Genomic DNA, 23,165 nt, shown 5'->3' with positions numbered 1-23,165 from the left:
CCATTCCAAGTAAAAGCTTCAAAAATGATCTGATTGGACATTTCTAATTTTAATTTTTTTTCCTTATATTTTCTAGGAAGCTTCACCTTTTTATATATATCATAACTAAGTGAAGACAATCAGTAGTATATAAGCTAGGCAATTCTTTGAGCCCTCCATAACTTGAGTGAATGAGGAACAGGAAAAGGAAATGGATAGCAGATTATTTGAGGCAGCTATTGCAGGCAATATTAGCACATTAAACCAACTGATTGCTCAAAATCCATTGATTTTGGCTGATTCTGCACTCATTTTTCCACATGAGAATCCACTGCATATTGCTTTAAAGGCAGGGCAACTAGGTTCTGCACGTCAAGTGATTATATTAAGACTTGAATCAGAACGAGAAGTTGATAAAACGGGTTTAGGCCATTGGACATAGCTTCAGCTTTTGGGCATATAGAGATAGTTCAAGTGATACTTAATAGGTGTAAGAATGATGTATGTGGTTTGAAGAGGAGAGATGGAAGAAGTACCATTCACTATGCTGCTATCAATGGTAGAGATGGAAGAAGTACCATTCACTATGCTGCTATCAATGATAAAGCTGAAGTTATGGAAGAACTTATTTCTTCTTGGGCTGAATGTTTCAAAGATGTGACAGCCCTTGGAGAAACTGTGCTCCATCTGACTGTTAAATACCACAAGTTTGAAGCTTTTAGAAAGTCAATGGAATGGCTGGAAACTAATGGATTGGAAGAGCTGGTGAATTTGGGTGATGAAGATGGGAACACAGTCTTGCACATTGCTGTCCTTAGAAAACAGCATGAGGTAAGATATCTGACTCTTAGCTTCTTTTTTTATTTTTTATTTATTTATTTTGTCTTTTTTTTTTCTTCTTCTTTTTGGGGATTAAGGTCACTGTATTTGATCATCTTTAAACAAGCTCTGCATGAATTTTATGATTACATCTCAAATTTATCACTTGTACTGTCCCTTGAAAAATATACTGTGGTTTCTTTTTTTTAAAGAGGCATATAGTGAAAAAGTACTTTCTCTTGATGAATGAGTGCTCTGCTCTCTTGTTTTAAAATTAACGCCATCTCTTTGTTCAAGCCGTGAAATTGTATACAAACGATGATGACATTTTGATGATGTAGTATGTTCAGCTGCTGCTAAGTAATGGCACTATTGCCAGAAAATTGGAAGTGAATGCAAAAAACAAAGTGGGTTTGACAGAAATGGATGTCATGGACAAATTGATAGTAGAGAATCCAAGTAATATCCATCTAGGGGAAACACTTCAGCATGCTTCAGCTTCAACCACCACATCTCCACCAACACTTTCTACTCAGCATGTTGCAGTAAATGTTGCTAACAGTCAGGAGCCTGAATATCCACTAAAAGATAAAATATTTCCGTTTTCAGCAGGAAAGAGACTCACCAAGTGATACACGCAATGTCCTGCTCGTTGTGGCCGCGCTCATTGCTACTGTCACCTTTGAAGCAGGAGTCAACACTCCGAATGGCTTTATTAAAAATAACACTGAAAATAGTGCTACTATAATTGCACCGCCTTCATTATATCCTTCTATTGTACGGCCTCCACGGAGCTTTGAGCCCCAAGCAACAGCAACGGCAGCGGGTTTAAGTGTATTCTTTGCAAGTCTAGGCAGTGCGCAGCCTGCAGAAGAGTCTTTCTTATTTGGGAATTCATTGGGTCTTGCTTCATCAATTTGTGTCATAATCTACCTCACATCTGGATTTCCTTTCCAAAGAGAGCTTCACATATCTATGTATTCCATGTTATTTGCTTATGGATGGTCAATACAAGATATCGATTCAAAGAGCAAGACTGTACGGCATATTCTTATGGGGTCTGCATTTGTATTACCTTTCTTGTTAAGATGGCTGCCGACGTGGGCTAAGACAATATGGAGGTCGTACGACAAGAAGACATTAGAGCAACCTCATGCATAAGGAATTAGTTATCAGTGTTTTAAGATTAACTGAGTAGGGTTATATTTTGTATGTTGAAGAAAAACTAGAAATCTGTGGAAATTAATGGCTTGGTACGTATGTGCATATCATCCACTTTTAACCTCTGGTTTTCATGGACCACACTTGGTATGTAAATTAATCTGTTTTCTATATATCCCCTGTATAATTTCTACCACAAAGTTTAAATAGGCCTCTGGCTTTCATGAAATTTTTGTAAATTAATGGCTTGGTATGTATGTATATATCCATTTTTAACCTCTGGTTTTCATGGACCACACTTGGCATGTGAATTACTCTGTTTTCTATACGTCCCCTGTACAAATTCTACCACAAAGTTTCAAACTCAATATGTTGTGTTATAGCATTGAGCTTTTAGTTGTATACTACATCAAATAAAATGAAAATAAACTAGCCCAACCAAAAACCAACACCATCTGCATTTACCAACTATAAATGAGCTCTTAATTGATTGCTATGATGATGATGAAGCCTCAAGGAGTTTGCCTTTTATTTCTTTTCTGCTAGTTGCTTATGACCAATATTTTGGTATTTTCTTTACTCTTTCCTTTCCTATAACACACTTCAAAACTTGCATGTCTAATTGATATTGAAGCGAAAGCAAATTGTATTTTTGAGTACTAAAATATCTTTGTCTTAAAAGTTTGACTAAAAGTTGACTTAAAAAATGACTCAACATTTTATAATTTCTATATTCCAGATGCTTTCTAGGCTGCTTCCCTCCGTTTACACTTTTCATATATAGTTACCCTTCTAGCTAGGAAAGGAAAGCCTTCCAGATTTCAGACTTCATTAGCTTTGAAATGAATCTGCAGAGATCGGAAATGGATAGCAGGTTATTTGAAGCAGCATTACAGGCAACATAAATGCATTACACAAACTGCTCGATGGAAATCCGTTGATCTTGGCAGATTCTGCACTCATTTCTTCGCTTGAGAACCCGCTGCACATTGCTACCGAGGCAGGGCAGCTGGGTTTTGTACAAGAAATGATTAGACTAAGGACTGAATCAGTAAGAGAATTGAGCAAAGATGCGTTTAGGACACTTGATATAGCTTCAGCTTTGGGGCACATAGAGATAGTGAAAGAAATAATGTTGAGGAGTACTGGTACCGCAAGGAAGCAAGTATGCGGTTTGAAGGGAGAGGGAAGGACGGCCATTCACTATGCTGCTATCAATGGTAAAGTTGAGGTCATGGATGAACTGTTTATTGCTTCGGCTGAATGTATTAGTGTTACGGAATTGGGAGAAAAATAAATAGCAACGGAAACAAAGAAAACGAAGAACAAACACAGGATTTACGTGGAAACCCTTGACGAGAAAAACCACTGGCAGAGAGAAGCAAATCCAATATCGAAAGATTGGTACAAAGGTGAGAAAAACTGCGCGATACCCTAAAACCCCAAATTACAGCCTCCAAACCCCAAAAGAATAAGAAATATATATACGGAAGAAACCCTAACCCCCGTCGGGCTCAGTGGTGGGCTACGGTCTCGAGCCTATCGGCCCGAGACCTCCGCTTCCATCACAGAGCCCCAAATTTTTCTCCAAAATTAGTTTCACCAAATAGGTCGCACCGCGAGCTTTTCGGGTCGGGTCATCAAGAATTCGGGTCACTAACTCTAACAATTAGAGATGTCATAGCTTTTGGAGAAACTGCACTTCATCTAGCTGTAAAGTACCGGTTTGAAGCCTTTAAAAAGTTTATAGAATGGATGGAATTTCTTGGTTTGGAAGAGCTTGTGAATTGTGGTGATGAAGATGGGTATACAGTCGTCCACCTTGCAGTCTCTTAAAAGCAATGTTAGGTAAGATGGATACACACAAACACGCACATTTATATATACACATATAATATAAGTTCCTTGCATTTATTTATTGTATGATTCTTTAAACTGTATTGTATTAAAACAAACTATCTTGATGATGCAGAATGTTCAGCTACTGCTTAGTTGTAATAGCAAAATTGCCCAGAAATTGGAAGTAAATAGGGAAAAACAAAAGGGGTTTGACAGCAATGGTTATATTGAATACACTCATATTAGAGAATTCAACTGATTTCCGTCTTCGACAAATCGTTCATCAGCAATGCTGGAGCTGCAAACGCACAGCTGCAGCATGTTGCAATAAATGTTGCTAACAATCAGGAACATGGTCCAATCCAGCCTAGTCCCTCATTTCAAATGGATCCAGATGTTGTAGAAGATGAAAAGAAGCAGGACGGGATCAAATATTTACGGTTTCAGACCCAAAGAGACTCACCTAGTGATACAATGTTTTTGCCGGTGGTGGCTGCTCTAATTGCAGCTGTCACCTTCCACGCAGGAGTTAAAATTAGTACTATATATGTCTCTTTCTCCATTACCATATATACTACTACTGAAATTAAACCAATTGGTTTACAACCTCATTCGCCATCATCGGTTGATTTAATTGGTTGCACCTTTTGCATTTCTAGGAACTGAGATGGCTGCGTCAGAGATGTTCTTGTTAGGGGATTCATTGGGTCTTTCTGCTTCGGTTTGTGTCATAATCTATCTCACGGCTGGATTTCCATTACAAAGGGAGCTTCATATCTTTTATATATTCTAACCTTCGTATCTCTCTATGTTCTATGTTTTTTTGATAACCCTCTATACATATTCTATGTTATTTGCTCATGGATGATCAATAACGCATATTGATTCGGAGAATAGCAGATGGTTGCCAAAGTTACTTTTATGGAATGTGATAATTAAGGATATTGGATTTTGAAATTTGCTCCTGGACTTGACATTTGCAGTTCGTTTTTGAGTCCTCAATTTGTTTACTATTTTTTTATGAACTCAATTTGAAGTACTCCAATAGAAAAAATTGATTTTAAGTCTTCTAATTGCAAAACTTAAAGATTCTTCTTGATCAGCTTGATGAAATTATCGAAGTTTAGATAACTTCATTCCCCTAATCAGTTTTATTTATTTATTTTGTTTTAAAAAAAAAAAAAGTTTGAAAAGCAGTTAATGCTTTGAATATGGTCATGCAGGTTCCTTCCACCACCTTTCCAAATATCGGTGATGTGAAATGGTAAAAAAAAGACAAACTGATACAGAGTTGAAAAATCCTACAACATGTTTAAGAATAAGTGCCATAATAAATTACCAAAAAAGTTAGGTGCCACAATAAAAGTTGTAAATGCCATAGAAAAAATTGCGTCTTTTTAACACATATACATAGAAAATTAATAGACTCATGTTACTTACTAAAACTGCTGAGTAATGACACATTTGTTGCTGTCATTTTTTTTTTTTTAATATTTAGTTTATGGATCTAGTTGGTTTATAAACAGTTTTTTTGGTGAAAAAAAAAAAAAACTGATGTGTTAGGTATCCAAAGTTTACTTATGGCTGTATGGTCAGTGCAGTGTCAAATGAAAAATTAGGTGAATTACTATTGTCAACTTGTGTTTATATATTTTCTATCCATGAATAAAATACAGATTAGTTTTTTCATTAGATTAAGCTCCGGATTTCCTTTTTTTTTTTTTTCATTTATGCTCTGTTTTTTTTTTTTTTTTTTTTTTTTTTTTTTTTTTGGTGTAAAACCTACGAAAACCCAACTTTTCCAAAATAAATTAAATATGTATCAGAGAAAGATAAGCTATCATAATCATCGTTATTAATAGTTTAAAAGAAAGCGATCAAATGGGTTGATTTACATTTCTTTCTATATCTTGCTGATTTCCAACACTTTGGCTCTCTAGTCCCTTCTTATCATTACTTATTGGGTTGCCATAATTAAATTTTTAATTGTACTATGTGGGGAAACCCCCCAAAAAAAAAAAAAAAAAAGAAAAAGAAAAAAAAGTAATAGTAATATGACTGATATCTAGATTCTAGAGCTCAAGCTTTTAATGATTTTGCCCCAGCCAAAATACATTTCTTTGGAATAAAAAGGACAACTGTATTTAAATCAGTTGGTTTGTGCACAAGATGCCTCAAACAATCTGCCATATATTTATTTTCATTGACCACTTGGTATGGAAATTACTCTGTTTTCAATATACATGTAAATGTGCATATGTTTTTAGCATTAAGCTATTAATTGTTTGTTGTGACAAATGAAGAAGGTGAAATAAATAAACCCAACAACACCAAAACCTTGTTCATCTAACTTTATTTTATAAAGTGTAGGATCTGAAAGCTCATAACTACCAAGGTTTATGAAGTACCTACGAATTTATTATTTTTTGGGCTCCTTGCTGTAATGACCAAGCCATGTTTCCTTAGTCTTTGTTGACTCTTGTCTCTTCCGTCATACATTGCCAAAATTGCATGACTATTAGTCTTTATAAAGTTAATTCTATAGCATTAAACTAATTAAATTTCTTTATCATAATCATTGGATTTCCTTCTAGACCCATAAAACTCTGTTCTGTTCTCTTAGGCCTCTCTACAATTTTACAACAACAGTGGAGTACTTATAAGTACTAACTAATTCTGTTTATTTTATTTTTTGCTTGAATTGATTAAAATTTTAATACCAAAATAAGATGACATATTTTTTGATACATAAGAAACAAATTGGAATCCAACTTAAAATTCAAATGAAAGCAAAATAAAGCATTATCATTGTCAATGTCATTTGATATCAAAAATTTATTGTGTGTGAAACTTCAACTTTTCTTTCTCCTTCCTGTCCCCATTGACCAAAAACCCCATGTCCCACACACAAACGTTGATTGAGACACTAATTAATAAGTCATAGAATAGAACAATGTTCACATTCAACCACCAAATATATGTACGTGTATATTATATATATATACATATATATATAATTGAAACACAAGATGTATCATCATCATCATTGGTTTAGAACAATTAAAGATATAAAAATGGCAAACCAACAAAACAAGCTAAGATTGTGCTGGTGCAAACGCTTCCAATATGATGGAGACGATGGAAACGGTGGAAACGGTGGCGGACTCCCCCATGCTCGGGAAGTTGTGCTGGTGGTTGCAGCACTCATCGCAGCAGTGACATTCCAAGCTGGTGTGAATCCTCCAGGCGGTGTTTGGCAAGACAGTGATAATGGACATACTGCAGGAAGAGCCATTTATGGTTCCCACAAGAAGCCTTTCTATGTGTTTTTGATATCAAACACTTTGGCTCTCTCTTCAGCAATCTTGGTCATCATCTCTCTCACTTACAAATTTCCTTTTTATATTGAGTTATGCGTTGCCACTGTCTCTATGATCATTACATATGGATCTGCAATATTTGCGGTAACCCCTCATGAATCTGTCCATTTTCGTTACATTTTGACTGCTGCTGTGCTGCCTTTTTTGTTAAGATTTGTGGTGCAAGTGTGCAAAAAGTTGAAGGGGAAAAATTAGGTATACATATATATATATATATATATACAGTACGTCTATGGTGTGGACGGTCCTCATGCGGACTACAATATTGGTGACGGTTTTTCATAGTATTGGTGACGATTTTCTAAAACACCGTCGTTAATACTATGAAAAACCGTCACTAATACTACGGTCCTCATGCGGACCGTCCTCACCGTAGAATTTCCATATATATATATATATGTAAGTAGTGGGTAGGTTTAATTAAGTCTATATTGCAGTTTTGTTATCAGATGGGCTATTTTAATGGGATTCTTAACAGTGATTGTCAATTAGCTATTCAGCTAGCTAGCATATGATCCTGGTGTGGTGTTTATTTGGGGAATTTTTGTTTTTCTAGTTGATAATATTAAGTCTACAGTAGGTGTTTTGGGTTTTTTAGCTGTGTTTATGCTCCTAGAGAGACAAATCGAGTTGCTCATGAGATTGCTCAAATTGCTTTTTCTTTGGATTCTTTTTGAATCTTGGATTGAGGAGGGGCTGGATTGGCTTCTTCAGAGTATGCAAGCTGATTTTTGTACTAGTTCTTCTTGTTAATGAAAGTTCCTGACATTTGCCCCAAAAAAAAAAAAAAAAAAATAGTAACTAGAGGTTCTAAAACAGAGTTTTTTATTTTTTTATATATTTTTTTTTATGTTGTAATGTTACTATTAAAATTAATTTTACAAATAATTATTTATTTTTCAAAGGTAACATATATGTTCTTATCTTATTTGGCTTTTAGTTAGAGAATATGATTATAATTGATATTGGTTTACCTTTTTAGATTTGCTTTATTAATTTTGAGCTCAAATGTATAAAAAGATTAGCAGAATTAAACCTAATTCTATTCAGTTGATTTTAGTGAAATTTGATTAAGGGTTAAACTTAAAAGTCCAATCTGATTTTAATAAGAAAAATAGTTTGAACAGTCACTTGAAGACTACTTTTTTTTTTTTTTTTCTCCAAACATTCTAGATTGATGTGAAAAAAAAAAAAAAAAGAAACAAAAAACAAAAAATAAACTTTCTATTGAATAATGATGGATTTGCTTTATATTTTCATGATCACCTTGTTCACGACTCACGAGTACTCTTTTAACAGGTGAGCACCGCCTGATGATGCAGTATGTTCACAAATTGCTTAGTAACATTGGTATTGCCATGGCAAGCAAATTGGAAATCAATGCAAAAAAAAGCAAACAATGATGCTAAATTTTTAAAAATATTTATCAAATTCGTTTATGAAATAATATGGTAAATAATATGATAATATTCAAGTAATTTTTTTTATTCACTTATTTTATTTATGCTCATCATATTGCAGTAAAATTGATACTAATCAAAATTCAAGAGATTGAGCATCCATTGATGGAAGACGACAAGAAGGATTGGATCAAATATTTTGGGTTTCAGCAGCAGAGAGACTCATCAAATGATACACGCAATGCTTTTCTCTTATAAAGAAAGACAGCAATTCTCGAGTCCACAGTTTACATATATACTTTAAAAATTTGTGAGAGCTTAGAATTAAGCACTACTGATTAATTACAATTGTAAAGTTGCGTTTTGTTTGTAGTTTACAGACTGTTGGGATATTATGATCAAGTTCTGAACGAACCCCAAATTTGGTGAGACTTGATATAATTGAACCTTGCAAGCTCATATATGTTCTTTCTCTCATTAATCCATATGACCCTTTAAACAAGTCACTTGAAACCCACTCCTTAAATTTGGAGTTGAAGATTAATTACACATCTAGAAGTGAGAATGTTAATTAATTATTCAATATAGGTATTGTTATATATATCTATACCTTTTTATTTTACTTTTTATCCAACTCCATATTAGTTGGATTATGTTTTATAAGTTGAAAAAGCTAGACATTTCTTGGATATAAAATAAAACTTGAAATTGTGTTTTAATTTAAAACAATTAAAAAAGAAAAAGAAAAAAAGAAAAGAAAAAGGAGTTAAGTTCTGTTTTTTAGCTGAATAAAAGAGAGTAAAGGATGGTTCTTGGAAAGACGAGCCTAGCTAGCTACTGGCCACTATACCACATAATGTAAGTGAAACTTCACTTTTTCTTCTTCCTCCCTTGCCACACACATTGTTTTTTATTTAAAAATAACCACTTATTAAAATATCGGTATTAATCAAAACATCACTAATATAATTTTATGGGAACACCGAGCAACAAAAATATCGATAAAATTAAATAATATAAAATAACACAATAATTATAATACAATAATAATAAAATAATTTATAAATATAAAAAATTATTATAAATAAATAAATTACAGTATTTATTAGATATCTAATAAATATTTTAAATTGTATTGTATATATGTTTAACTACAAATTTTTAGTTTACACTGTTATGATGATTTACATAACTAGAAGATTCACTCATAGTCTTTTAGATTAAAAGTTTATTTATCTATTTTTCATTAAAAAAAGATTAATTAACTTTGTATAAATAAATATAAGTTTATTATTATTTTGGATAATAAAAAAAATTATATTCTTACAAAAATAGGAAGAGAAGTATATGTAAAATAAAAATTTTGTATTAAAATTAAATAAATCACAACATTATAATAAACAAAAATAAAAGTTTAAATTATTATTTTAAGCAGTGTATTGGTTTTGAAAAAAGTAATAGGACACACAGTAGAAATGAGGGAGTGTGTTAGCGTGTATGCAAGTGACTGTCGCTCAGTCCTCATTAAAGTATCAAAAACAAGCCAACGCAAAGTGACCAGAGTCAACAAAAAAGAAACCCAAAAAAAAAAAAAAAAAAAAAAAAAAAGAAAAATCAAAATAGGAATGTTGAATGGACGGAAAACCAGGGAATGGGCAATGGTTTTGCAATTAAAGAATATGATTGTTCACTTTCCTCTCTCAACGGTTCCTTTGTTTTCTACTGGCATTTTCAAAACCCACGGGTTTTAGAAACTTTTTTTCTTCCAAAACCCATTTAGGCCACGAAACCACATTCAACAAAAAAAAAAAAAAAAAAGAGAGATTCTAACATCGGCGACACTTTTTTCCCTCTCCTATCGGTGCTGATGTTCACCGACATTTGACATTGTCGTCAACATTTTGTTAAAGTTAGTGACTTTTTCTTTATTTCATTTTGTTTTTTTATATTAAAATCTAATGATGGAAATTTAATCCTTTAATATAAAGTAAATGTATTTGTAGGTTTGATCCAGTAACTATGTAGCTGAGAATACATTTTCAAGATTCAAGGTTGAATTTTTAACATGGATTTAAAAAAAAAAAAAAAAAAAAAAAAACAAAACTCCCTACCCTTATAATAAAAAAAAAAAAAAGCTAGCTAATTAAATTATATTACTACATGCAGATTCTATTAGTGTTTATTTTTCAAAATTTGCAGTGTCGGTGTTAAAAAATTCACATGCCCAACGTTTAGGTTGGTGATGAAGAGATATAAGGACATTTTTAGTCAAATTTGGGTCAATAGAATGAGTTTGGTAGTACAAATTTAGAGTAACGGCCTTAATTTGTAGAATTTATAAAACAGAGGAGGGTATTTTTTGGTAAAAACATACTAATCATGAAAGTTCAGATTTTTATAAAGTGGTTTTCAAGTGGTTGAAGTTTTATTTTGTTTTACTTTTATTACTCACCAATTCACTTCTAATTTTAGAAAGCTCATGGTAATACCCTGTAATGCAAAATAAACAATACGAGTGTTTACGACTCTGTTTTGTAATCGTACGAGTGTTTGCATCACCAACGTGCTTGCTTTGGGATTGTAGTTGCACTGTTACAGTAATTTGTCAGATAAGGACTATATTTGATCTCTGTTCAATTTCTAGTAAGATAATAAAATTGGAGCATATACATGATTTACTATTACAAATAAATTTATATAATATTTGTTACCTTCTTAGTTGCCCCTTGAGGTCTCAAATATGGGATTAATTGTGACAATCCAAATTATTTGCATGTAATATTGTCCTCTTTAAACTTGGAGAATCCTCTTACAATCCAGTCTTCAAAATTTTAAAAGACCTCGTAATGGTTAGGAAAAATCCTCTTCTAACCCCTACCTACCAGTCTCACTGGCACGGACTTCCAGGCCCAATCACGATATTGTGCGTTTTGAACCCAGCCCCTACGGTTTTATGTTCCCTCATGGGAAGGCCTCGCAAGAGAAAGGTATCCATATCCACTTATATGGAGTGTTTCGTTCCCTTTTCCAACCGATGTGGGACTTCATAATCCTTCCCCCTTGGGGCCCAGCGTCCTCGCTGGCACACCGATCCGGGTCCGGCTCTGATACCATCTGTGACAGCCTAGACCACCCTCATGCAATATTGTCCTTTTTGGGTCTGGGGAATCATCTTACGGGCTTCCAGGCCCAATCACGATATTGTGCATTTTGGATCCAGCCCACACGGTTTTACGTTCCCTCATGGGAAGGCCTTACAAGAGAAAGGTATCCACACCCACTTATATGGAGTGTTTTGTTCCCCTTTTCAACTGACGTGAGACTTCACAATCCTTCCTCCTTGGGGACCAGTGTCCTCGCTGGCATACTGATCCGGGTTCGGCTCTGATACCATCTGTGACAGCTTAGACCACACGCATGAGATATTGTCCTCTTTGGGCCTGGAGAATCCTCTTACAACTTAGCCTTTAAGGTTTTAAAAGGCCTCGCAATGGTTAGGGGGAATTCTCTTCCAACCCCTACCTACCAGTCCCAATCACGATATTGTCTGTTTTGGTTCCAGCCCGCACGGTTTTACGTTCCCTCATGAGAAAGCCTCTCAAGAAAAAGGTATTCACACCCACTTATATGGAGTGTTTTGTTCCCCTTTCCAACCGATGTGGGACTTCACATTAATTCTATCACGTTATATTCATATCTAAAACTTTATACATTAAAATTTTGATTGTATTACAAGCAAAAAAGAAAAAGAAAAAAAGGTAACAATAATTATCTCATGACTATACCTAGATCCTGGAGCTCTCTTGTGATATCCTCTTTTAATAATATTGGCCCAAACATAATTACTTTGGATCAAAAAAGAAAATTATACTTATTTTTTATCATTTACAAATTTTTTTGGTTTTTCCATCTTAATTTTTCCAATCCATAACTTGTCAATCATAAAACACTACTTGACAAAAAAAGAAAAAAAAAAATATATATATATATATATATGTTCGGAGCAATTTGGTATATGAGAAAGATGCCTCAAACAAAGTTAACAGATAGTTTTTTTTTAATTATTTTTTTAAGCTTATATATGACCTAAAAAACTCTAGCATATTGGAAAAGTCTTCCAGACCTTAAAAGGAAGTTGGAAAAAAGTTATCCAAATAGACATCAAAGCATGGAAAATGAACGTTAATTTCTTGGTCTTTTCTTCACCCTTTCCTTCCTTTCACACGTCTGATTGATAATATAAGTTTAAGAGCTGATTTAGAAAATGATGCTACATTTTATACTTTATATATTCCAGATACTTTCTAGGCTGCTTCCATTTCCACTTTATAATAGCCATCCTTCTAGGTAGGAAAGGAAAGCCTTCCAGACTTCAAACTTAATGACTTTGAAATGAATATGTAGAGATCAGAAATGGATAGCAGATTATTTGAAGCAGCTATTGCAGGCAACATTCATGTATTACATGAATTGCTTGATAAAAATCCATTGATCCTCGCCGATTCTGCACTCATTTCTCCGCATGAGAACCTGTTGCACATTGCTACCAAGGCAAGGCAGCTTTTTGTACGAGAAATGATTAAACTGCGGCCAGAATCAATAAGAGAATTGAACAAAGATGGGTTTAGGCCACTCGATATAGCCGTAGCTTTGGGGCACATAGAGATAGTGAAAGAGATAATGTTGAGGAGTACTGGCACGACAAAGAAAGAAGTATGCAGTTTGAAGGGTAGAGAGGGAAGAACTGCCATTCACTATGCTGCTACCAACGATAAAGTTGAGGTCATGGATGAACTGTTTAATGCTTGGGCTGGATGTATTAGAGATGTCACAGCTTTTGAAGAAACTGCACTTCATTTAGCTGTAAAGAACAACAAGTTTGAAGCTTTTAAAAATTTGATAGAATGGATGAAATTTCTTGGTTTGGAAGAGCTTGTGAATTGTGGTGATGAAGATGGGAACATAGTCCTTCACCTTGCTGTCTCTAAAAAACAATGTGAAGTAAAATAGTAACACACACACACACACATATTAATATACATATAAGTTCTTATTGATTTATTGGATTAAATAACCATAGATGAGAAAGTGTTAAAATGTACAATTCTTTAAATTATAAGGTATTAAGATCACAAATGATTTTGATGATGTAGTATGTTTAGCTGCTGCTTAGTTGTAATAGCAATATGGCCAACAAATTGGAAGTAAATGCGAAAAACAAAAGGGGTTTGACAGCAATGGATATCATGGAAAATTTGATAGTAGATAATCCAAGTGATATCTGTTTACGAGAAACCCTTCAGCCTGCTGCAGCTTCAATGACCACATCTCCACCGACAGCTTCTGCTCAACATGTTAAAGCAAATGTTGCTAACAATTCGGGGCCTGAACGTCCAACTGTGAAGTCCAGCCGCACCTCCGTCGACAGTGTGAAACCAGCCACACTGCCACCACTCAACCACCGTTTTTGACAATGGTTGCTGCATTTAAGATCGAAAAACAACTTGCTCAACAATTGTGGGCAACTGTCAGAACCGATTGAAGATGGAGGACATGCAACCAACCTTATGAGCCTATGAAGGGGCTCCATCCCATTGCATCTCACAAGCCAATCCAAGCAAGCTCAATATCATCCCAATTGAGGAGTATTGAGAGTAAACTCCGAGAGAAAGAGTGTTTAAGTCTCCAGAGAGAGCTTGAGAGAAGAGTGAGCAAATTCCAGAGAGAATTTGAGAGTAAACAAAGAGATTCCACGTGAGAATCCAAGAGAGAAGTTTTGTGTTTTTGTAATCTATTTCCAAGAGAGTAATAGATTTACATTTTAGAGTTTGGTTTCCAAATTTGAAGAAACAGAGCCTCTGTTCTTCAAGGTGGTGTTTCGAAAAGTTGCTCAAATCAATAATTTGACAATACCAGGTGAAAGAACACGATGAGACAAGAAACAATGAGTTTGCCAGAGAGAAATTCAACGTTCCACGCGCCCACACATGTCGCCTGAAGTTTTCTGCAACAGATCATGCATCGTCTGGAGGTTGAAGACGACCACGTCATTTGTCACGTCATCAGAGACATCACCATGCGTTAGCCACATCATCAGCCATGCGATCGCCATGTCATCTGCCACGTGTTGATATGTCATCACAATTTGCCATGTCATCAAAAGTTTCTAAAATTACAGAACAGCCCCTATATTTTCAAAACTTATAAATTGACCCCTTGTAGTTTCTATATTTACAGATTGACCCTAGAATTTTTGGAAAATTATATTTTTGCCTAAATTTTTGGTAATTATATTTTGACCCTGGAAGAGTCAAGTCCACCATTTTCGGCCATTCCGGATGCAACAGTTAACTCTGTTTTGCCAAATTCGACTCCATTTTTTATCAAGCCATTATGACAATGGAAGAATCATCTTCGGGAGCTATGGTTAAGCTCACTGCCATAAATTATACACTTTGGAGACCTCGGATGGAAGATCTCCTCAATTATAAAGATTTGTTTGATCCTATAGAAGCTAAAAGTGTAAACCCTGATCCCAACAAAGAAGCATAATGGAAGAAATTAAATAAGAAAACGATCGGTCAGATCAGGCAATGGATCGATCATAGTGTCTTCCATCATGTTGCTAAGTGAACAGATGCATATGTCCTTTGGAAGAAGTTGGGGGACATGTACCAGGCCAAGACTGCTCGGAATAAAGGCTTGTTGCTTAAGTGATCGGTAAATCGAAAATTACAAAGTAGAACTTCTGTAGCCAAGCATACCAGTGAGTTCCAGAGCTTGGTAAATTAATTATCTGCTATGGATTACCAACTAGGGGATGAGGATCAGGCTCTCTTTCAAACAGTTGGGAGACATTGGTAGTCTCTCTCAGCAATTCAACCCCGAATGGCAAATATACTATGTCTATGGCTAAGGATGCCTTAGAAGAAAGGACATTGGCATGGACCAGTCACATGCCCTCGTCACAGACAGAGGAAGACAGTAAAGAGGTGGTCAAGATAGGGGGAGAGGCAAGAAGAAGTGTAGAGGCAGATCTACAGACGGCAAGAAATCATCATATAAATGCTATCATTGTGGCCTAGAGGGCCACATGAAGAAGAACTGCATAAATTTGTTGAGAGAGCAAAGACTCCAAGGTAATCAACCGAAGAAGGATGGAGAGACACTAGTCACTATTACAGGAGAAGTGGCACTCTGCTCCACCCAAGAAGAGACATGCCTTCATACATCAACCTAAGACGTTGAGTGGATAGTCGATACTGCAGCATCCTACCATGTCACTCCATATAAAGATTTTTTCAAAACGTACAAAGCAGGAGACTTTGGTACGATAAAGATGGGAAATTCCAGTTTCACAAAGATTGTGGGAACTGGTGATGTTCAGATAAAAATGAATGTTGGTTGTACAATCACTTTGAAGGATGTCCGTCATGTTCCAAATCTTTGGCTCAATCTACTTTCGGGAGCAGCCTTAGACAAGCAAGGCTATGACAACCATTTCAGCAAAGGCACATGAAAAATGACGAAAGGTGCCATAGTTGTCGCCCGAGGACATATGTGCGGACAGCCTTAACATTACAGAAAGAGAGGTATCTCAAAATTTGTGGCACCAGAGACTCGATCACATGAGTGAAAAAGGATTGTCTACTTTAGCAAAGAAGAAGTTTATCACTGTTTGTAAGGATGCTGCGCTAGATCCTTGTAGTCACTGCTTGTTTGGTAAGCAACATAGAGACTCTTTCAGTTCCTCTGCATCGAAAAGATCAGAGTTGCTTAGTCTGGTGCACTTTGATGTTTGTGGTCCCATGGAGGTGGAATCATTAGGTGGCAACAGGTATTTCCTGACCTTCATTGATGATGCTTCTCGGAAGGTGTGGGTATATTTCTTGAAGACAAAGGACCAGGTATTGGATTACTGCAAACTATTTCATACCATGATAGAGCATGAAACAGAAAAGAAGCTAAAATGTCTCCGCTTAGATAATGGAGGTGAGCATACTTCCAAGGAGTTCGATGCCTAATGTAGAAGACACGGCATTCGACATGAGAAAACGGTCCTTCACACCCCACAACATAACGGAGTAGCCGAGAGAATGAACCAAACAATTATGGAAAAGATTAGAAGTATGATCAGTATGGATAAGCTGCCAAAGCCATTCGAGAGAAAAGTTGTTCGAGCCATCTGCTATTTAATCAACAGATCACCATCTGTACCTTGAATTTTTGAAACTCGAGAGAAAGTGTGGTCGGGTAAGATTCCCTCCTACTCTCATTTAAGAGTGTTTGGTTGTTTAGCTTATGTACATGTATCCAAGGAGCTTAGATAGAAGCTCGATACAAGATCTACTCCATGCATTTTTATAGGATATGGAGATGAAGAATCTGGATACAGGTTATGGGATCCAAAAACAAAGAAAGTTATTAGAAGCAGAGATGTAGTATTGCATGAAAATCAGACAATGGAAGACATCAAAAAGCCCAGCATGTCTCCTAATCGTAGTTCTAGTGCCGAGAATTTTATTCCAAATCCAGCACCTACACAGATAGCCACAGAGGATAACGAGGTGCATGAAGATATGCCAGAAGCATATTAGGAGGAAGAAGGGGATATTGAGCAGGGGGAGACTCAATCCTCTCAAGAAGCTGTAGGGTCATCACAGCGGTCAAATGATGGTACACCTCCTGAAACCAGTGGTTTACAAGTTCAAAGATCTGAGCGAGGCCAAATTCCATAAAAGAGATTTGCAGAATCTGAGTATATTCTACTTACTAAAGAGGGGGAGCCACAGAGTTTCCAGGAAGCTGTTTCTCATAAAGACAAGGAAAAATGGCTGCAAGCAATGCAAGATGAGATGAAATCTTTACAGAAAAATCATACTTATGAGTTGGTTGAGCTTCCAATAGGTAAGAAGACACTAAATAATAAATGGGTGTTCAAGCTCAAGAAAGGTGGCAGTGGAAGGCTGGTGAAGCACAAAGCTCGATTGGTGGTCAAAGGATTTCTTTAGAAGAAAGAAATTGACTTTGACGAGATTTTTTCACCAGTGGTAAAAATGACTTCCATTCGAATCGTTTTTTGTTTAGTGGCAAGTCTAAACCTGGAGCTAGAACAGATGGATGTGAAGACATCATTTCTTCACGGTGATTTACATGAGGAAATCTACATGGAGCAGCCAGAAGGATTTGAGGTTTCAGGGAAAGAAAACCCCGTATGCAAGCTGAAGAAGAGCTTGTATGGCCTCAAGCAAGCACCAAGACAATGGTACAAGAAGTTTGACTCGTTTATGGTGAGTCAAGGATTTAAAAGGACTACAACAGACCAGTGTGTTTATATTCAAAAGTTTCTCGATGGAAACTTCATTACATTTTTGTATATGTGGACAACATGTTGATCGTTGGACAGGATGCAATGAAAATTAGTCAGCTGAAGAAGGAATTGTCTAAGTCCTTTGATATGAAAGACTTAGGACCAGCTTAACAAATTTTGGGAATGCAAATAATCCGAGATAGGAAAATTCGAAGGTTATGGCTAACTCAGGAGAAGTATGTTGAACAAGTGATAAAGAGGTTCAACATGGATAAAGTTAAACTACTCAGCATTCCACTTGCAAATCATTTTAAGTTGAGCAAGAGATTGTGCCCTTCATCCAAAGAAGAGATAGAGGAAATGGCGTTCATACCTCAACAGTAGGAAGTCTGATGTATGCTATGGTGTATACCAGATCAGACATTGCTCATGCAGTAGACATCGTGAGTAGATTTTTTTCAAATCTTGGAAAGAAACACTGGGAAGCAGTCAAGTGGATTCTCAGGTATCTGAAGGATACATCTAAGCTATGTTTATGCTACGGGGGAGGTGATCCAGTCTTGGAAGGCTATACAGATGCAGATATGGCAGGAGACCCTGATAATAGAAAGTCTACGTCAGGTTATCTCTATACTTTTGTAAGGGGAGTTGTGTCATGGCAGTCAAGATTGCAGAAGTGTGTTGCTTTATCCACTATTGAAGCAGAGTACATTGCCGCAGCAGAAGCGGGTAAAGAAATGTTGTGGTTAAAGCATTTTCTCACAGAACTGGGCATCAAGCAAGAAGACTACAAGATACATTGTGATAACCAAAGTGCCATAGATTTGAGCAAGAACTTAATGTATCATTCCCGTACAAAGCATATTGACATCCGTTATCATTGGATACGCGAAGTAATACAACAACAGTTGCTGAAACTGATAAAGATTCATACAAAGGAGAATCCAGTGGATATGCTAACAAAAGTCATTGCTCAAAAGAAGCTGAAGCTATGCAGAGACATAGTTGGAATGGGTGGCAGATGACCATCCATTTTTAAATGCAGTTGGAGGGGGAGAATTGTGAAGCTCAACCGCACCTCCAGCGACAGTGTGAAACCAACCACACTGCCACCGCTCAGCCACCATTTTTGACAATGGTTGCTGCATTTAAGACCGAAAAATAACTTGCTCAACAATTGTGGGCAACTGTCAGAATCGGTTGAAGATGGAGGACATGCAACCGACCTTATGAGCCTATAAATAGGCTCCATTCCATTGCATCTCAAAAGCCAATCCAAGTAAGCTTAATATCATCCCAAGTGAGGAGTATTGAGAGTAAACTCCGAGAAAGAGAGTTTTTAAGTCTCCAAAGAGAGCTTGAGAGAAGAGTGAGCAAATTCCAGAGATAATTTGAGAATAAATAGAGAGATTTCACGTGAAAATCCAAAAGAGAAGTTTTGTGTTTTTGTAATGTATTTCCAAGACAGTAATAGAATTACATTTTTATTTTTCTTCTCATATTTCTTCTCTACAGTGGTCAGAGAACCACAACACCAACAACACCTCAAACTTCAAAGGATTGGATCAAATATTTTCGTTATCAGCAGGAGAAAGACTCACCAAGTGATACCCGCAATGTTCTGCTGGTTGTGGCCACACTCATTGCAACCGTCACCTTCCAAGCAGGAGTCAACCCTCCAAATGGCTTTACTAAAAATAACACTGAAAATGGTACTCCTATTATTTCATCTCCTCCTCTTCCTTCTCTTCTTCCTCCTTTTTATTGTTTACTAGAACATATCGAGCCGCTAACAACAGTGGGCGTAGGTGCACTCTTTGCAAATCTAGGCAGTATGCTACCTGCAACATAGTTTTTCTTATTCGGAAATTCATTGGGTCTTGCTTCATCAATTTGCATCATAATCTACCTCACATCTGGATTTCCTTTCTAGAGAGAGCTTCATATAGCTTTGTACTCCATGTTATTTGCTTATGGCTGGTCAATACAAGATATTGATTCATAGAACAAGACCATATATCATATCCTTACGGGGTTTGCATTTTTGTTACATTTCTTGCTAAGATGGCTGCCAAGATGGTCTAAAATAATATGGAGGTGGTGCAAGAAGAAGGCATTGTTAGAGCACCATCATGGATGGCTGCCAAGATGGTCTTAATATGGAGGTGGTGCAAGAAGAAGGCATTGTTAGAGCACCATCATGGATGGCTGCCAAGATGGGCTAAAATAATATGGAGGTGGCGCAAGAAGAAGGCATTATTAGAGCACCATCCTGTATAAGGAATTAGTTATTAGTATTTTAAGTTTAATTAAGGTTATATTTTGTATGTTGAAGAAATCTAGAAATTTATGGAAATTAATATATCCATTTTTAAACTCTGGTTTTCATGGACCACACACACGATACGGAAATCACTCTGTTTTCTATATGTCCCTTGTAAAATTTCTGCCACAAAGTTCAAACTCAATATCAATGTGAACTCAATATCAATGTGTTATCGCATTGAGCTGCTAAGAGTATACTACATTCTATCAAAATAAATTAACCCAAAAAAAAAACAAAAAAAAAAATAAAAATAAAAAAAAACAAACACCATATGAGTTTACCAACTATAATTGAGCTCTTAATCGATTGCTATGGTGATGATGATGAAGTGGTGTAGTATCCCAAATTGTTAAGAGGATTCGAGTTCTAACTCTCAGCTTTCTTGAAGAGAAAGGAAACCTCAGAGAAAGTTCATTCACGATTATTCTGTAATTCTCGTCTTTGTCCTCCAAATAGAAACAAACAAGCTATTTAACTCTATCCTCAAGACCATTGTTGCAGTGACATCATCAAGGGTGACTAAGCTTTTCATACAACACACAAAGGAATTCCAAAGAAACAACAGAAATCCAAATATAAAAATTAAACCAAAGTTAAACAGAGTTTGGGCTGGGCCAGCTCAATATCTATATGTTTTAAAAGTTCAACTAAAAGGTAACTCAGAAAATGATTCAACATTTTATAATTTATATACTCCAGAAACTTTAAAAATAGGCTACTTCCCTCCTTATATATATGGTCATCCTTCTAGCTAAGAAAGGAAATCCTTCCAGACTTCAAACTTCATAACTTTGAATGAATCTGCAGAGATCGAAAATGGATAGCAGATTATTTGACGCAGCTATTGCAAGCAACATCAAAGCATTACACTAACTGCTCGATGACCGTTGCACATTGTGACCAAAGAAGGACAGCTGGGCTTTGTACAATAAATGGTTAGACTAAGGCATGAATCAGTAAGAGAATTAAACAAAACATGGGTGTTTAGGCCTACTTTATAAAGCTTCAGCTTTGGGACACATAGAGATAGTGAAAGATCTAGACAGCGTTGTGGAGTATCTATATTGCAAGGAACGAAATATGCAGTTTGAAGGGGAGAGAGAGGGAAGAACAGCCTTTCACTACGCTGCTATAAATGGAAAGCTTGAGGTTATAGATCCACTGTTTAATTTTTGGATTGGATGTGTCACAACTCTCGGAGAAACTGTGCTTCATCTAACAGTGAAATACAAACAAATTTGAAGCTGTTAGAAAAGTGATGGGATAGCTGGATCTTCTTGGTATGGAAGATCTTGTGAATTGTGGTGATGAAGAAGGGAACACATGTTAAAACAGAGTACAGAGCAAAACAGAATTACAAAGGAAGCACACAGCTTCTAGATATTCCTTCAGGATAGTTCAAACAGACTTTACAACCACCGCTGCTACAGAAAAATAAGCTAATATACTCTGAAAAATAGGAACACTACTAAATATTTACTCTTTGGCATGCCTGTCAGTAATTAAGCTTGGGTAGAAGCTAGCAAGCCTCAAGATTTCCATGATAACATACATTGTTTAATTTGCCTTTTTTTTCCCCTTTTTTTGGGGTGGGGGGTGGTTGTTGTGGTGCAAATAGAATGTTCTTTGCTTTAAAAAAATTATTTTAGAAACTTTGGGTGTGAGTGAAAAACATGCAAAATTTTCTGTGACATTGTATTATATAAATATATATTTAGCTAGGATTTTAACTAGAAAATAGTGGGGTAATTAATATATAGTCTTTTATGAAAAATTAATGCTACAAACTAAAATCAAAGTCATCAATATATATACCTGCATACGACTAATCCTAGCTACCATATATTTACTTAATTTCAAAAGAAACACTAGTCCAATTGAAATCAAATTCTAGTGCACAGTTAGCAATATATATATATATATAATAGGTGAAATACTTTCAAATATTAACCTTATAAAGTCAGAGAGATCAAATTCTGGGGCGGTCTCTGCAATTCATTGGGTCAAAAACGTCAAGATAAATCCTTCTCTGCTCACTTACTGCGTGTCAGCTGCAGCAACATGACTGCATATGATCGTGTTCGTCATAATATCATCATGATTCAGATTCCAGTGAGTCTGACCCAGATTCATCAGAAAATTTTGATTATTTACATAACCTGAAATGGATTTTCCTTATAAGGATTTTGCTAATTTTATTATTTTAGCGATTTTGATCATTCTGATTGGGATGGTGATTTGAATGGCTCTGAATATTTGAAGAGGAGGCCAAACTATTTGATGTTTTCTTTGTCAATTTTGTAATTTTATAAGTAGCTTTCCTCAAATTTTTTTTTTTTTCCTGAAAATGCGTTTTGATTTTCTTTTTTATTTTATGAATATAAGAGAATAATAATATGGGTTTGACCACCCTTTTACCAATCATAGGAATTGTTTCATCATCAATGTGCTTTATTTGGCGTTATAGGCTTGTGACTTGTGCGATTAAAGCAATTTGTCTGATGAAGGACTATATTTGATCTTTAATCAATTTCTTTTTTTCGTTTTTACTTTTTTTTATTACATCTTTGACCAATTTCTAATAAGATAAAACATTTGGAGCATATAATAACATTATATTATATATTATTTATTTTACAAGCTTAGTCTTCCCTTGGGGTCTCAAATTCGGATAAATTTCTGCCACATCATATTCATATCTAAAACTCTAAAAATTAAAGTTTTAATTATACTATGAAAAATAATAATAATAATATTATGACTGATACCTAAGATTCTAGAGCTCTATCGTGCTATCCTCTTTTAATGATTTTGCCCCAGCCAAAATATATTCCTTTGGATTAAAAAGGAAAATTGTACATGGATCAGTTGGTATGTGTAAAAAGATGCCTCAAACAATCTGCTATATATTTATTTTCATAGACCACTTGGTATGAAAATTACTCTTCTTT

General features: G+C 35.5%; 4 protein-coding genes across 4 annotated transcripts; all 4 read left to right on the top strand.

The window, feature by feature from the left end:
- Positions 1-190: 190 nt before the first annotated feature.
- LOC132803799 (ankyrin repeat-containing protein BDA1-like) lies at positions 191-1,959 on the top strand. Its single transcript, XM_060817343.1, has 4 exons — positions 191-355; positions 496-810; positions 1,140-1,343; positions 1,408-1,959. Exons 1-4 carry the CDS (start codon positions 191-193, stop codon positions 1,957-1,959), a joined length of 1,236 nt encoding a protein of 411 aa, XP_060673326.1.
- A 1,027-nt stretch (positions 1,960-2,986) lies between these two features.
- LOC132803798 (uncharacterized) lies at positions 2,987-5,066 on the top strand. Its single transcript, XM_060817341.1, has 6 exons — positions 2,987-3,224; positions 3,644-3,786; positions 3,932-3,982; positions 4,045-4,336; positions 4,458-4,519; positions 5,022-5,066. Exons 1-6 carry the CDS (start codon positions 2,987-2,989, stop codon positions 5,064-5,066), a joined length of 831 nt encoding a protein of 276 aa, XP_060673324.1.
- Positions 5,067-6,849: 1,783 nt separating this feature from the next.
- Positions 6,850-9,024, top strand: LOC132803868 (protein ACCELERATED CELL DEATH 6-like). The gene is made up of 2 exons (XM_060817652.1): positions 6,850-7,262; positions 8,700-9,024. Exons 1-2 carry the CDS (start codon positions 6,873-6,875, stop codon positions 8,700-8,702), a joined length of 393 nt encoding a protein of 130 aa, XP_060673635.1. The 5' UTR covers positions 6,850-6,872; the 3' UTR covers positions 8,703-9,024.
- Positions 9,025-12,991: 3,967 nt separating this feature from the next.
- LOC132803797 (ankyrin repeat-containing protein At5g02620-like) lies at positions 12,992-13,588 on the top strand. Its single transcript, XM_060817340.1, has one exon. It carries the CDS (start codon positions 12,992-12,994, stop codon positions 13,586-13,588), a length of 597 nt encoding a protein of 198 aa, XP_060673323.1.
- Positions 13,589-23,165: the final 9,577 nt, after the last annotated feature.

The sequence above is a fragment of the Ziziphus jujuba genome, chromosome 5, assembly GCF_031755915.1.
Source record: "Ziziphus jujuba cultivar Dongzao chromosome 5, ASM3175591v1".
Taxonomy (NCBI): Eukaryota; Viridiplantae; Streptophyta; class Magnoliopsida; order Rosales; family Rhamnaceae; genus Ziziphus; species Ziziphus jujuba.
This window is presented reverse-complemented; position numbering and strand designations above follow the sequence as displayed.